The sequence below is a fragment of the Phacochoerus africanus genome, chromosome 2, assembly GCF_016906955.1.
Source record: "Phacochoerus africanus isolate WHEZ1 chromosome 2, ROS_Pafr_v1, whole genome shotgun sequence".
Classification (NCBI taxonomy): Eukaryota; Metazoa; Chordata; class Mammalia; order Artiodactyla; family Suidae; genus Phacochoerus; species Phacochoerus africanus.
The window spans coordinates 230,013,079-230,028,044 of record NC_062545.1 but is presented as its reverse complement, the minus strand read 5'-3'; the positions used below and the strand labels follow the sequence as shown (position 1 = coordinate 230,028,044).

General features: G+C 40.2%; 1 protein-coding gene across 1 annotated transcript in view; it reads left to right on the top strand.

Moving 5' to 3' along the window:
• TRPM6 (transient receptor potential cation channel subfamily M member 6) overlaps positions 1–14,966 on the top strand; it is a 147,950-nt gene that overhangs the window by 22,060 nt on the left and 110,924 nt on the right. Inside the window, exons 5-8 of the mRNA XM_047769235.1 lie at positions 2,609–2,647; positions 3,634–3,811; positions 8,703–8,916; positions 14,526–14,650. Of these exons, the coding sequence (XP_047625191.1) occupies positions 2,609–2,647; positions 3,634–3,811; positions 8,703–8,916; positions 14,526–14,650 (556 nt within the window). The remainder of the gene's footprint in view (positions 1–2,608; positions 2,648–3,633; positions 3,812–8,702; positions 8,917–14,525; positions 14,651–14,966) is intronic.

Below are 14,966 nucleotides of genomic sequence, written 5' to 3'. Positions count from 1 at the left end.
TGTAACTTATGAATATTGAATATTCAAAATAGTGTGACTTTCCTTATCCCCAACTCTGTGGAATATAGTAGCTAGGATATTTTGGGATTCCAGGCTCAGGTTATGCACACAGTTAATTTTTTCCTCCCTCAGGCTTTTTGCTTGAGCAGATAAATGGGCAGCAGAATGGAATGATTTGGGTCTGACTACTTAGAGGTTTTGACAACCCTTTGGAAATTCTCCTTGGGGAGCAAAGTTCAAAACAGCAGCTAGTGAAAGATAGGAGAAGAGAGGGCTATGGAAAATTCCCCAGGGTAATCAGGTCCATGAAATTAAGATTGGGTAGCATTGCCCTTGGGAAAAAGAATTAAAAGGAAAGAAAAATAGGAGAGCAGTGTTTTAATTAGGGGGACCACTCTATTTTTAGATTCTGTTGAACATTTGGCCTTATATTCATTTGAAGTTTAGAAACTACAGCTGTATGTTCATGAAAAAGTAGTGCAGTGAGGTTACTGAAATTCTAGTTCTTTGGGGATGACTAAAATAGTGTTCTTTGCCTTTGTTAAACATTTACTAGCCTCACCTTCTTTGAATTACCCGTGGCTTGTAAGCCCTATGATTGGAAATCTTCATTTTGCCTACTTACAAAATGTTTATAGAATAAAAAGGCAGGGTAATCTTTTTTTTTTTCCCTTCATCTTTTATGGCATTTTATAGTATGATGGTGGCTGCAATGGAGGGCAGATTGAACTCAGGTGGCTCCTACTGCTCTCTTGATGGAAAATCATCATGTCACCTTCAACATCAATGAAAAGTGATAAACCATAGGTCACTAGTCCATGGACTCAGGAAGAACATCAATGATCATAATTCCCTGAATGGTCCAAGATATACCACTTTTTATGGAAAAAAAGCAGTCTCTCTTTTTGTGTGATTGCCAAAAAAAAAAAAAAATGTTAATGAATGACTATTGCTATTCCTTCTATGCCAGACTTTTTCTTAATCATAGAAAGATTCTCAAAAATGTAGCTTTTGGAGTTCCCGTCGTGGCGCAGTGGTTAACGAATCCGACTAGGAACCATGAGGTTGCCGGTTCGATCCCTGGCCTTGCTCAGTGGGTTAACGATCCGGCGTTGCCGTGAGCTGTGGTGTAGGTTGCAGACGCGGCTCGGATCCCGCGTTGCTGTGGCTCTGTTGCTGTGGCTCTGGCGTAGGCCGGTGGCTACAGCTCCGATTCAACCCCTGGCTTGGGAACCTCCATGTGCCGCAGGAGCGGCCCAAGAAATAGCAACAACAACAACAACAAAAGACAAAAGACAAAAAAAAAATGTAGCTTTGATGCAGTTTTTCTTCATATGGTACACAACAAAGAGTGGTGGTTAACTGTTTTAAATTTAGCTAAAAATTTATTCTCTTGATTCTTTCTGTAGCTCCCGATAAGAAACAAATCTGAGAGACTTGATTACAGTATCTTTCCTTCTCATTTTGTACCTGTTGAAGTGAAGCTTCTGAGAAAAGATTGATAAAGACTGAGACAGGAAGAAGGGAAAGGCCTGAATATTCATTTCTGAATAATATAGAATGACTAATTCTATGAACACTACCTTTTCTTATGATATTTTAACTACACTTCTCTTCTAGTTAAAATTTTTCACATTAAAATATGATCATCAATGACCATAATGCTAATTTCCAAGTCCAGAGGGCTTTTTTGAGTTATAGAAAAGATGGAGTTCCCTTGTGACTGGGTTAAGGATCTGATATTGTCACTGCTGTGGCACAGGTTCAGTCCCTGGCCTGGGAACTTTCACATGCTGTGGGAATGGCCAAAAAGAGGAAAAGGGATTAGTAAAGATAATAATTAAAATCTTACCATCTGTTCCTTAATTTGATAGTGTTTTAAAATTGTATATGTATATTGTATTAATTCTCAAGAATACTGGGTTATCCTCATAGTGTGATAATAATAGCCACCGTTAATATACATACTGCAATGTACCAGGAATTGTAACACACTTTGCATATATTAGCATCCCATCCTTTTTTTTTTTTTGTCTTTTTGTCTTTTTGCCATTTCTTGGGCCGCTCCCATGGCATATGGAGGCTCCCAGCCTAGGGGTTGAATCAGAGCTGCAGCCACTGGCCTACACCAAAGCCACAGCAACTTAGGATCTGAGCTGCGTCTGCAACGTACACCACAGCTCACGGCAATGCCGGATCGTTAACCCACTGAGCAAGGGCAGGGATCGAACCCGAAACCTCATGGTTCTTAGTTGGATTCGTTAACCACTGTGCCACGACGGGAACTCCCCTTAATCCTTTTAATAACTGTATGGGTCAGATATTTTTTTCACATGTGAAAACTGAGGCTTAGAGGAATTATTAAATCAATGAGATTTAAATCCAAGTATTTCTGTTCCAAACTCAGTATTCTGTTAATTAGATCATAGTTGCTGCTGTGTAATTATATTTGATAAATGACATATGGGAAATTTGGGAGATGATCTATGAGTACCCAATAAACCCTGATTTCCAGGCTCTGGAAGATAGCAGATATTTACTGTATAAGCATAAAATATATTTTAAAATGTATTAGTAAACTAACAGTGGTTTTATTTCTTTAATTTAGGTGTACTACAGGATGCCAGGTGTGTCAGAATTTAATCAGGTAAGACTTAGACTGTTCTATGTTTATATATTTCTCTGAAGTTGCATCTCTTTTTTTGCACTGATTAACTTTCCTTCCTTTTGATGTGCATCTTGTGTTTTACATGAGGATGTTTTCTTACTCTTCTTAAATATTGTATATTAGAGATCTGTTTTTTTAAGAAAACCAAGATTGTTGGAATATAACTGACATAAAATAAACCACAAATACTTAAAATATACTGCACTGGGCTGGGGATCGATCCTGAGCTGCTGCAGAGACAAAACTAGATCCTTAACCTCCTGCACCACAGTGGGAACACTTTAAAATTTACAATTTTATGTTATTTTTTTAACCACTTAACTATTTTTAAATATACAGTTTAACAGTGTTAAGTCTATTCATATTTTGTATCATGAATCTCCAGAACTTTTTTTTTTTGCGTTTTCTAGGGCTGCTCCCGAATCACATGGAGGTTCCCAGGCTAGGGGTCTAATCGGAGCTGTAGCCGTCGGCCTACACCGCAGCCACAGCAACATTGGATCCTTAACTCACTGAGCAAGGCCAGGGATCGAACCCTCAACCTCGTGGTTCCTAGTCGGATTCGTTAACCACTGAGCCATGACAGGAACTCCCAGAACTTTTTTATCTTGCAACATTGAATGTGTATACTACATTTTGTTCCTTCATTCACCTGTTGATGGACACTTGGGTTGCTTCTACCTCTTGGCTCTTATGAATAATGCTTTTATGAACATGGATGTGTAGAGATTTTAGTATTTTTTTTAAAGCATTCCCAAAATGATTCTAATACTCAGCCAAGGAAGAGAACAACTGAGAATGTTTTTAAACTTAGGAAACAACTCAGTATTAGAAATCTATTCTCAAAGTGAAGTTTTAAAGATTAATGTACATTACCCTAGAAACATGTAGAAATATTGCATCTCTTTTCTATTCTGAAATTGGATACTTTCAATTTTGAAATTGATTTTTATCCCAAACTTAAGGTGTTACTGTGGACGATTAATTAGAGACCATCCTGGGATAGATTATGCCTGGACCATCTCAGCCACTGACGGTACTGAAAATGAACAATGGTCTGTTGAAAAGCACACAACAAAAAGCCCTACAGATACCTTTGGCACAATTAACTTCCAAGATGGAGAGCATACCCACCACTCCAAGGTTTGCTAATAACCCACATTATTTTGATGATTTTTAGCAGAGGATAACCTCCAAATATATCTACAAATTGCATTTCTAAAAGTGTTGATGATCAGATGTCTAGGTTTTATTGGAAAGGCGATCCATATTATTGACCTATTGATAAAAATGACCTGATCCTTCTCTTTCCTTTATGTCCCAGGGGCACTGGACCTTTCTTAGGTGTGGTGTAGTCAGCTCTTTATTTGCTTGACCTTTTTCAGCCAGTTTATGCCCTCTGCAGAAGAGACGTGCTTACTGTTCTTGAGGTAGTTGCCAAAGGGCTGCCCTTTTCTTAAGGAATGTAGAAAGATTACTTGCAAAGAACAGGCTTTACCTGAAGCATGCCTATAGCATTATCAGTAACTTAACCTGTGGCTGTTGATACCTGATATGTCCTCATGAGAGCCTCTTCTCAGGAAAGAAATAAGAGGCTTTTTCTGTACCCACCCCCCCATGACCCTGCTGGGCTTTCCAGGCCAATTCTTCTCCAGTCCTTAATATGGTAATTTTACCTGGTGATTTGCATAGTATTGACAAGTCAGCTATCTCTCTGCTGTTTTCTCTATTTTTTTTTTTTTTTGCTTTTTGCTTTTTAGGGCCAAACCCGTGGCATGTGGAAGTTCCCAGGCTATGGGTCGAATTGGAGCTACAGCTGCCAGCCTACACCATAGCCACAACAACACAGGATCCACACCATGTCTAGAACTTAAACTATAGCTCACACAACACCAGAACCAGATCCTTAATTCACCTGAGCGAGGCCAGGGATCAAACCCGCATGTCATGTCATGGATACTAGTACACTTTTTCTCCTCTCTGCTGACCACAACATGAACTATTGCTGTTTTCTCTTGAGCTCGTTAACTACCCATTGCTTTACTAGAGGTAGCTTTCCTTTCTCTCTCCCTGGGGAAAATGCAGAGGGAACTAACCTCAGGAGAGCTCAGAATCAGCTATATCCTGGAGTATGATCATCAGTTGAGTGGATTTGAAACAGTAATTCTTTTTTTTTTTTTTTCTTTTTTGACTGCCTGTCTGCATTTGGAGTTCCTGGGCTAGGGATCACATCCAAGTCACAGCTGTGACCTAAGCCACAGCTGTGGCAATGCTGGATCCTTAACCAGCTATGCTGGGTCTGAGATCGAACCTGCGTCTCAGGGCTCACAAGACGCTGTCGATCCCATTGTGTCACAGTGGGAACTCCTGAAACAATTCTTAATAGTACAATCATAATAAGGTTTCATAATTTAGTTGTATAATAATAATCCCCATCTTTGATTACTAATCCTCTTGCATTTAACTTTGTGCAATGATTTTTTTTTTTAAGTTAGCAAGAAAACTGTCCTTATTCTCCTCCTCAGTCCTTTTTGGAAGCTGACTCTTACAGAACTCTTTTTTTTTTTTTTTTTTTGTCTTTTTGCCATTTCTTGGGCCGCTTCTGCAGCATATGGAGGTTCCAAGGCTAGGGGTCGAATCGGAGCTGTAGCCCCCGGCCTACGCCAGAGCCACAGCAACGCTGGATCCGAGCCGCGTCTGCAACCTACACCACAGCTCACGGCAATGCCGGATCTTTAACCCACTGAGCAAGGCCAGGGATCGAACCCGCAACCTCATGGTTCCTAGTCGGATTTGTTAACCACTGCACCACGACGGGAACTCCCAGAACTCTTTATGTAGCTTTTCCCCTTAAGAATTTGCCATCTTTGGAGTTCCCATAGTGGTTCAGCAGTTAATGAACCTGACTAGCATCCATGAGGACTTGGGTTTGATCCCTGGCCTCACTCAGTGGGTTAAGGATCTGGCGTTGCTGTGAGCTGTGGTGGAGGTTGCAGATACAGCTCAGATCCCGTGTTGCTGTGGTTGTTGTGTAGGCCAGCGGCTATAGCTCCGATTCAACCCCTAGTCTGGGAACCTCCATATGCCTGCAGGTGCAGCCCTAAAAAATATATATATATATATTTATATAGTCTTATAAAATATATATATATATAGTCTTCTTTTTGCTTTTATGTTTATTCATAATCATCTTCATTTACTCACTTTTTCATCCATTCACCAAATATTTTTTGGATGCCCATATTTGCTATGCCTCAAAGAGCATATTGTCCATCCGTGCACTTACATTGCTGAGGTCTAGTGAGGGAAACAGGGAATAAATATGCAATTATCACAGAGGGTGGGGAATGCCAGGAAAGTGGAGTACAGCGTTCTTTGAGAGAATGAAAAGGGAATTCTTCCTGTTTTACTGGGGTGGTGTGCATATGTCAAGGAAGCCACCTGAGAGCAGGGAGAACTATACTGAGATGGGAAAGATGAGTGAGGCATTTGGCGTCTGGAGAGGCAGAAGGGTGAGACCACTCTAGGTATAAAGAATAGCTTGTGCAAAGGCCAAGGGGGAATATGGTATATTTAGGGAAACTGAAAACATGGTTTGACAGATCTCCTGATCAGTAATACATTTTATGCTTAGCATTAGGCTCCTGTTACATCCTCTATGCCTGAATGAATTTTACTTGATCTGTCAGAAGAGAGGAAGCTGGAATTGAACTTCAGGCTTAGGTTGAACAGCAGCAGAACTTGTGAGAGCTGGTTATCATCTCCCCTACTGCATTCTCCCTTCCCAGTTGTTATCCCTCCCACTTCCTTCCACAAAGGATTGGAATTGAGTTAAGTTATAAAGAAAGAAAGGGAGAGAGAAAGTCATTACCCCTTAGCACTTTCTTCTCTAGGCCTTTGGAATAAAAGATTCTAGTGCTGATAACTTAGTTAATCAAGGGTGTTTATCCTGAAATCTCAGGTATCTTCTAGGACTGAAAGGAATTATGATTGAAAGAGAGGGCTACCTGGGAGAAAGAGTTGAGGCAGAGAGAAGGAGAACTAAACCAGAGCTGCCTCCTCTGCCCTAGTTCATTATTTGGCATGACATAAACCATTTCACAAAGCTCACCTTGTATTTTCCCTACTATTTGAATGTGTGATAAAGTCATGGCAACTCCGTTATTTCACTAGTAAATTTGAATCCTGGTTACCCTTACATTCTTTCTATTACTTTCTGTCATGGCTGCACCATCCTGATGATCAGAAATGCTAATTATAATCCTGAAATAAAGGGATTATATCTTAAGAATTCAAAGATGACTGGTCAATTGGTTTAAAATCGCTGTCACATTCTGGAGGATATTGTGATAATTCTTTACAGATCTGTGGCGATCTCTACCTGTGTTTATTTTTGCTATAGATTTATAAATCATGGCTTCTTATGGCCTTTATTTCTTCCTGTAAATCTGACTTAGTTTTGTTGTTGGCTGGGCCAAAGTAATCTTTTTTTTTTAAGGGCCATACCTGTGACATATGGAGGTTCCCAGGTTAGGGGTCGAATCAGTGTTGTAGTTGCTGGTCTACACCCCAGCCACAGCAACACCAGATCCGAGCTGTGTCTGCAACCTACACCACAGCTCATGGTAACTCCAGATCCTTAATCCACTGAGTGAGGCCAGGGGTTGAACCTGTATCCTCATGGATGCTAGTCAGATTCAGTTCCACTGAGCCATGACAGGATCTCCTCATCTATTGTTTTAAGAGTCTATATGTGACTGCATTGGCTGGGAAAAGAAAACCAATCATATACTATGATCTTGGGCAAAATGCAAAATGATTCTGGGGCTACCCATTTTTCTCTCATCTTTTCTTTAGGTTACATGGACTCAATTTTTTTTTTTTTTTTTTTTTTTTAAGGGCTGCACTTGCAGCATATGGAAGTTTCCAGGCTAGGGGTTGAATTGGAGCTGCAGCTGTCAGCCTATGCCACAGCCACAGAAACGTGTGATCTGTGTAGTGTCTGGGACCTATGCCGTAGCCATGGCAAAGCTGGATCCTTAACCCACTGAATGAGGCCAGGGATGGAACCTGGGTCCTCATGGGTACTAGTCAGGTTCGTTATGCTGAGCCAAAAAGGGAACTCCTGGTTATGTCAACTCTTTTGTGAAAAGTGTTTATTATGAGAAAAAATGTTTTTAGAGAGATAATGATATGTAGAGGAAGAGTTTAGAAGGTTAAATTTAAAATATATGTACATGCTCCTAGATCTTAATTACTTGGCCTTGCCCATAGCATGTGAAAGTTCTGGGACCAGGAGTCAAACCTACAACACAGCAGTAACCCAAGCTGTTGCAGGGACAACACTGGTCCTTAACCCGCTGTGCCACAAGAGAGCTCCTCCTATTATCTTAAATTATGCACTTACGTGAAATGGCCCAGTAAATTAAAAGCCGTAGCATTTATGAAAAAGCTCACTTCACCTATTTCTAAAAACTTTCAAATTTTTTATTTAAAGATTTTTTATTAACATATAGTTGATATACAATCAGCTATACTTGTGCTAATTTCTGCTTTATAACCAAGCAGCTCAGTCATATGTGTATATATATGTGCACACACACATATATATATATACACACACACATCCTTTTTAAAATATTATTTTCCATCATGGTCTATGCCAGGAGATTGGATAAAGTTCCCTGTGCTATCCAGTATCTAAAACCTTTTTTTTAAAAAAATGGGAGTAGTGATTTTTACCAGTTTCAAGTATTTCTGCACCACCTCAGACCTTCTGGAGAACATTAGTGGACCAACCCTCAAAACGAGAGGAAGCCTTCCTACTGAGACTTGTAATTCCCAGAAGGAACTGAAAGAGGGTGTGAGATCCTTTTAAAGTAAATATTTCCATTATACAAAGATGAACTTTTAAAGAGACCCTAGATACTTTCTTTCAGGTTTTGGCCATTTCATTTACCCTGCTATGTGCTTATTGTGAGCTGACATATATTTTTCACTATTTTATGTACCCCTGTATATTCATATTTTCCAGTATATTAGAACATCTTATGACACAAAGTTGGATCATCTGTTACATTTAATGTTGAAAGAGTGGAAGATGGAACTGCCAAAGCTGGTGATCTCTGTCCATGGGGGCATCCAAAACTTTAAGATGCCCTCCAAACTTAAAGAGATCTTCAGCCAAGGTTTGGTCAAAGCTGCAGAGACAACAGGAGCATGGATAATAACTGAAGGCATTAATACTGGTAAGACACATTTCCCTGTTTCACTCTTAAAAAAAAATTTCTTCTTTGAAACTGTGAGTCAGGCAGTATAGCACCTAACCTCCACTCTGCAGCACTCCCCAGGGATGTGGTGGCGTGAGGGAGAAAGACAAAGTATAGTGACTGGAAAAGAAACCCGGAAGAATCATAGGTCTTCCCTGGAATGTGTTTTTACTATTGTTATTAAAATCTGCTATGTTTTTTTTGAATTTTCTGAAAAGGAATTTTATGTTTTTAACTCAATGAGTTTTATTATGTTTATAGTTATACAACAATCATCACAACCCATAAAATGTGCTGTTTTAAAAGAAGTTTCGCTAAACTTCTGGCAAAGAAAATAGTCTTTCATGAGCTTTGGATTGTGATGAGGTTAGAAAGGACATGGAATCCATGCAACATTGTAGTGTGTGGGCGTGGACATGAGCTAAACTCACCATAGTCAAGTTCTCAGGCATTTAAAACAAATGACATGTGCAGCAATTGCATTGAGACTATTGGGTCTAAGGAGATGTTTAACTATATAGTTACCAGTTCACTCAGTCTCTTTCACTGACTCGTACTCCTTGAAATATGACATTTGAGAACATCACTTAGTAGCCCCTGAACCTCTAACCCTACTCCTTTGCATCCGTGTTTATGAACTATATGCCTGTTAGAGAATCATTTGGGAGCTTTGCAAAAAGGTGCACAGGCTCTGCCTCAGATTCATCAAGAGTTTCTCTGGGTGGAGCTTCTGAAGAGTGTCTAATGCAGCCAGGATTGAGAACTAGTGACTTCACAAACCCTCCTCTCTGACCAATCTGTTACTAACCTGTTATAGTTCTGGCACCAATTCCCATGTGTAGGTTCTTTCCCCACACCAAGCAGGTCTCCATCACCAGCTGAGTGTCCTACAGTTCAATCCAGTTCTGACACTATTAACCTAGAATTAATTTCAGATTCCGAAGGTTAAGGGCTCAGTCCCACAAGGCTGTTCCACTTCAGATGTCAGTCTCAAGTCCAGGAAGTTACCTGTGCTTCTGACTGGCTGGTTATAAATCAGAGGTTCCCATGACCCCTTCCTTGAGTTTGATGAATTTGCTAGAGCAGCTCACAGAATGCAGGAAAACAGTTTACTTGCTAGATTACCAGTTTATTATAAAAGGATGTAAATCCTGAATAGTGGATAGAAGAGGTACAGAGGGCAAGACATGTGGGAAGGATATGGAGCTTCCATGCCTCCTCCCATTTCCATGTGTTCTCCCACTTGGAAGCTGTCAGAATTATGGTTTTTTGTTTGTTTTTTGTGTTTTGTTTTGTTTTTTGGAGGACTGGTTACACAGGGCCCAGTTGATTAAATCATTGGCCATTGATGACTGAACTCAATCTCTAGCCCATCTCTTACCTGAGGTTGGAGTTGGGACTGGAAGGGATTTGGTTTCTCTGGCAACCAGCACGCTCTGCTCCCCCAAATCAGAAGGTCCCTAAGTCACTTCATTAACAAAAGATACTTTTGCTACTCTTACCATTTAGGGAGTTCCAGGGTTTTTTGGAGCTCTATGTCACTAACAGAAACAGGATGAAATATACATTTTTTTATAAATCACAATATCGTACCTTTACCTCTCCATCTTCCCTTTACTTCTCCTTTTAATTTGGGAAGCCCTAGCCACTGTTTCCTATTAAGTTCTGCCAGTCCTTTAGGATCTGCATTAGTTGTCAACATACTCAGGAAGTATTCTCTATGTCAACTCACTTAGATTTCTCACTTTATAGCGTGTATTTATCTCTCAGAAGAGATCAGTAAAGAGCACTTTTAGCATGCTTATGTTTTACCTTACAAGTTAAGTTAGGATGAGTCTATATATCAGCTCTTCTACATGATGTGAGGTAGAGGCTACGGTCTCCACATGTGTCTAAGACCTGAGCAATGTGCTAATGTAACAAATCATTTCTTTTGGCTGAAAAGGAGTGAATAAAGCAAATGATTGAAAAAAGCATAAATAAAACCAAAAGATTTGGCCTGTCACTAATGGGTAACCAGGGAGTTCCTCTTGTACATTTCATTGAGATAATTATTTGTTTCACATTCTTGGAAGAATGCAAAGGTTGCAGAGTTCTAAGTCCCATGTGCAGTACTTACTTTTTTTCCCAGTAAAAAGAAAGGGGTAGGGGATGTTTTGTAGTTCAGTAAAAGGTGAGCTTGGGCAAGGCATTTTCTTTGAACACCTTGTTATATACTTTATTTTACTCACTGCTGTTTTTGTTTGTTTGTTTGTTTGTTTTTGTTGTTTTTTTAGGGTTGCACCATATGGAAGTTCTCAGGCTAGGGGTCCGATCAGAGCTGCAGCTGCTGACCTACACCACAGCCAGAGCAACACCATTTCCAAGCTGTGTCTACAACCTATACTGAAGGTAATGCTGGATCCTTTACCCACTGAGTGAGGCTAGGGATACAACCTGCATCCTCATGGATACTAATTGGGTTTGTTACCACTGAGCCATGATCGGAATTCCTACTTACTGCTTTTTTAACAAGCATTTCAGGTTTGCACCAATTAAGAAACACAAATATGGAGTTCCCATCGTGGTTCAGTGGTAAGAAATCCGACTAGCAACCATGAGGACTCAGTTCCATCAGTGGGTTAAGGAACGAACGTTGCCATGAGCTGTGGTATAGGTCACGGATGTGGCTTGGATCCTGAGTTGTTGTGGCTGTGGTGTAGGCCAGTGGCTACAGCTCCTACTCGTCCCCTGGCCTGGGAACCTCAACATGCGGAGGGTACAGCCCTAAACAAACAAACAAACCACACACACACACACACACACATACACACACACACACACACACACACACACTCACAAGGACTAACTAACTAACTAAATAATTATTAAAAAAAACACAGAAAAGAAAATCATGGACTTGGAGAAGAGACTTGTGGCTGCCTGATGGGAGGGGGAGGGAGTGGGAGGGATCGGGAGCTTGGGCTTATCAGACACAACTTAGAATAGATTTAGAAGGAGATCCTGCTGAATAGCATTGAGAACTTTGTCTAGATACTCATGTTGCAACAGAAGAAAGGCTGGGGGAAAAATGTAATTGTAATGTATACATGTAAGGATAACCTGACCCCCTTGCTGTACAGTGGGAAAATTAAAAAAACAAAAAAAAAAAACAAAAAAAAAACAAAAACAAAAAAACCACAAATGTAATAGTGTGAAGACTATTGAAATAGTTCATATGAACAAAAGAAATGAGAGATGAGATACACTTGTAGCTTCCTTAAACAATAATCAGGGTCTGACCTGATTGGACTACAACTCCTTAGGGCCTGACTACTTAAGAAGTGGTCCCTGGGCCAGCAGCATTAGCATCACCTAGGAGCTTCCTGGGAATACAGATATCAGGCCCTTCTCCAGACCTGTGGGATCAGAATCTGCATTTTAATAACATCCCCAAATGCTTCTTTTACAGATTTGAATTGGAGAAGCTTTACTTACCAGCTTCAGTCTATGCTTGAGATGCTTCCCAACTATAATTGAATATCTAGTGTGAATGTTTGAAATTTATTTAATGGAATAAATGGAATGTTCCATTTATTTAAATGGAATGCCAGAAATGGAATGTTTCATTTTTTTTTTAAATGGAATGACAGAATCTACTGTGTATAAAACATTGGGATAGATGCTTTGGATGAAAAATGAGTAAGATACAGGCCCTGAGTTTAGTGATGGGGTGGGTGACTGTGACAGATAGTAAGCAACTAACTAAAAATCAATGCTGAATCGATTATAGTTGAGGTACAAAGAAAGTGTTTGGAAGTAAAATGAAGAGGATGACAAATTCTGGTTCCAACTGAGGGCACCTGAAAAGGCTTGATGAAGGATATAGCACTTGAAGCTGGCCTTGCGGGAAGGGAAAGAAGAAGCATTCTAGGCAGAGGTGGAAGTTCAGGGCCAGGCATACAGCTGGAGATTAATGCATGTGTAGGAAGAGGTGATAAGGCTTCTATCTGGATGTGGCATTTGGCAGAGCACAGGGACAGCAAAGGAGTTTGGATCCAGATTGGATGCCATGCCCATTGAGTTGAGGTTTTACTCTCTATGTAGTAAGGAGCCTTTAAAGTACCTTGAACAGAAGACTGAATAGGTAATGACATGGTCAGATTTTACTTTATAGAGAGTCTCAACAGACAGTATGTATTATGATCACATGTGGGCTGCTGAAAAACCACCACCATCACATGGTGGTAACCCATGCCAAACTTAGGTCTCTGAATCTCTGTTGGTATTGATGTAGGCCGGGGATTCTGGGAAATGACTGAGAAAAGTGCAAAAGATGGGCAGGAGAGGAAGATGCCAGAGTGAAGGGAAACAATTTAGCTGCTATCTATCAGATGCATGCAATATGGAGTTTTTTTTTTTTTTCATGTGCTGATGACGCACACAGAGTCAGACTATGCTTAGAGTATGTGCGTGATAAAAAGGACGATTAGGCTAATCTCAAAAGGCTACATGTTGCATAATTACAACTATATGATATTCTGGAAAAGGCAAAACCTTAGAGACAATAAACTGATCAGTGGTTGTCAGGGGTTTGGGAAATGAGGGCTGAATAGGCAGAGCACAGAGGATTGTTAGGGCAGTGAAACTATTCAGTATGAGGCTGTCATACTGGATATATGTCATACATTTGTCCAAGCTCATAGAATGTACAGCACCACAAGTGAACCCTAAACTGTGCACTTTGGGTGATTATGATGTGTCAGTGTAGATACATCAGTTGTAACAATTTATCCCTACTTTGGTGGGGGATGTTGATAGTGAAGGAGGGTGTAAGTGTGTGGGAAAGAGGGCATATGGGAAATCTCTGTCCTTTTGGCTCAATTTTGCTGGGAATCTCAAACTGCTCTAAAAAGTAAAGTCTTTAAAAAATCAAAGTCAAATTTCCTGGATTGGAATCCAGACTCTGCGGATTACTGACTCTAACCTTGGGCAAGTTCACTTCTTTGTGCCTCAGTTTTTGCCTATAAAATAGACTTGTAAAAATCCCTACTTACACTTTAGTGTAAATGCATGTAAAACACTTAAAGTACTTGGTATGTTGGTGTGTAGTAAAAGTTGAATAGATGTTGGCTATTACTGATATTATTAATCCCAGAAAGGCAAACGTTAATGTATTTGTTGTGGAATATTTATGTATATAAAGCTGTTAAATTAATTTGCCTCAGTGAAGCAAGGGACACATCTTCAGGATGTTTTGCTGGGACAGCAGAGAAGGTTAGAGGAAAAAATACATGCAACATTCATGAGGTCACCTGTAGGCTTGCTAGATGTTCTAGTCAGACAAGAGTAGGAGCAGCACTGAGGTTATAAGCAGGCATTGCCAAAGGGAGAGGAGAATTATTCAGGTATAAAGGTCAGTGATGGGGGAAAGAGATGTCAAGAGCGACAAGAGGAAGCTAAGATATCCAATATTAATTCCACTGTGCTGGCAACTTTCCTTGGTAATGACCTTTGGCATGTGCTTGTCTCTTTGCCTCTTTCTGGCCATCACAATGTTTTGCATGATTTGCAAGTTAAAAATTGACTTCTAAACTGGTTGTTTATAGGTGTGTCCAAACATGTTGGAGATGCCCTGAAAGCCCATTCCTCCCAGTCCTTGAGAAAGATCTGGACAGTTGGAATCCCTCCTTGGGGTGTCATTGAGAACCGGAAAGATCTTACGGGAAGAGATGTAAGTAGACAATCCTTTCACAATGAACAGAAATACGCATGTATCCGATTGCCAGCTTAGCACCATACCTGGATATCTAGTAGACATCTTGAAAGTAACATATCCTAAACCAACTCCAGCCTTCCTACTGCTTCTCCTACCCTGTCTTAGAAAGTGACAAACATGCTGCGGTTGCTCAAAGCAAAAACCCTGAACCAATCCTGGAATGAGTTCCACCTCAGGCTTAAACCTGATTCATCAGTAAATTAGCTTAGCTTCACTTTAAAACTATATCCAGAATCTTACCTCTTCTCATTACTTCCACTCTTACTGAACA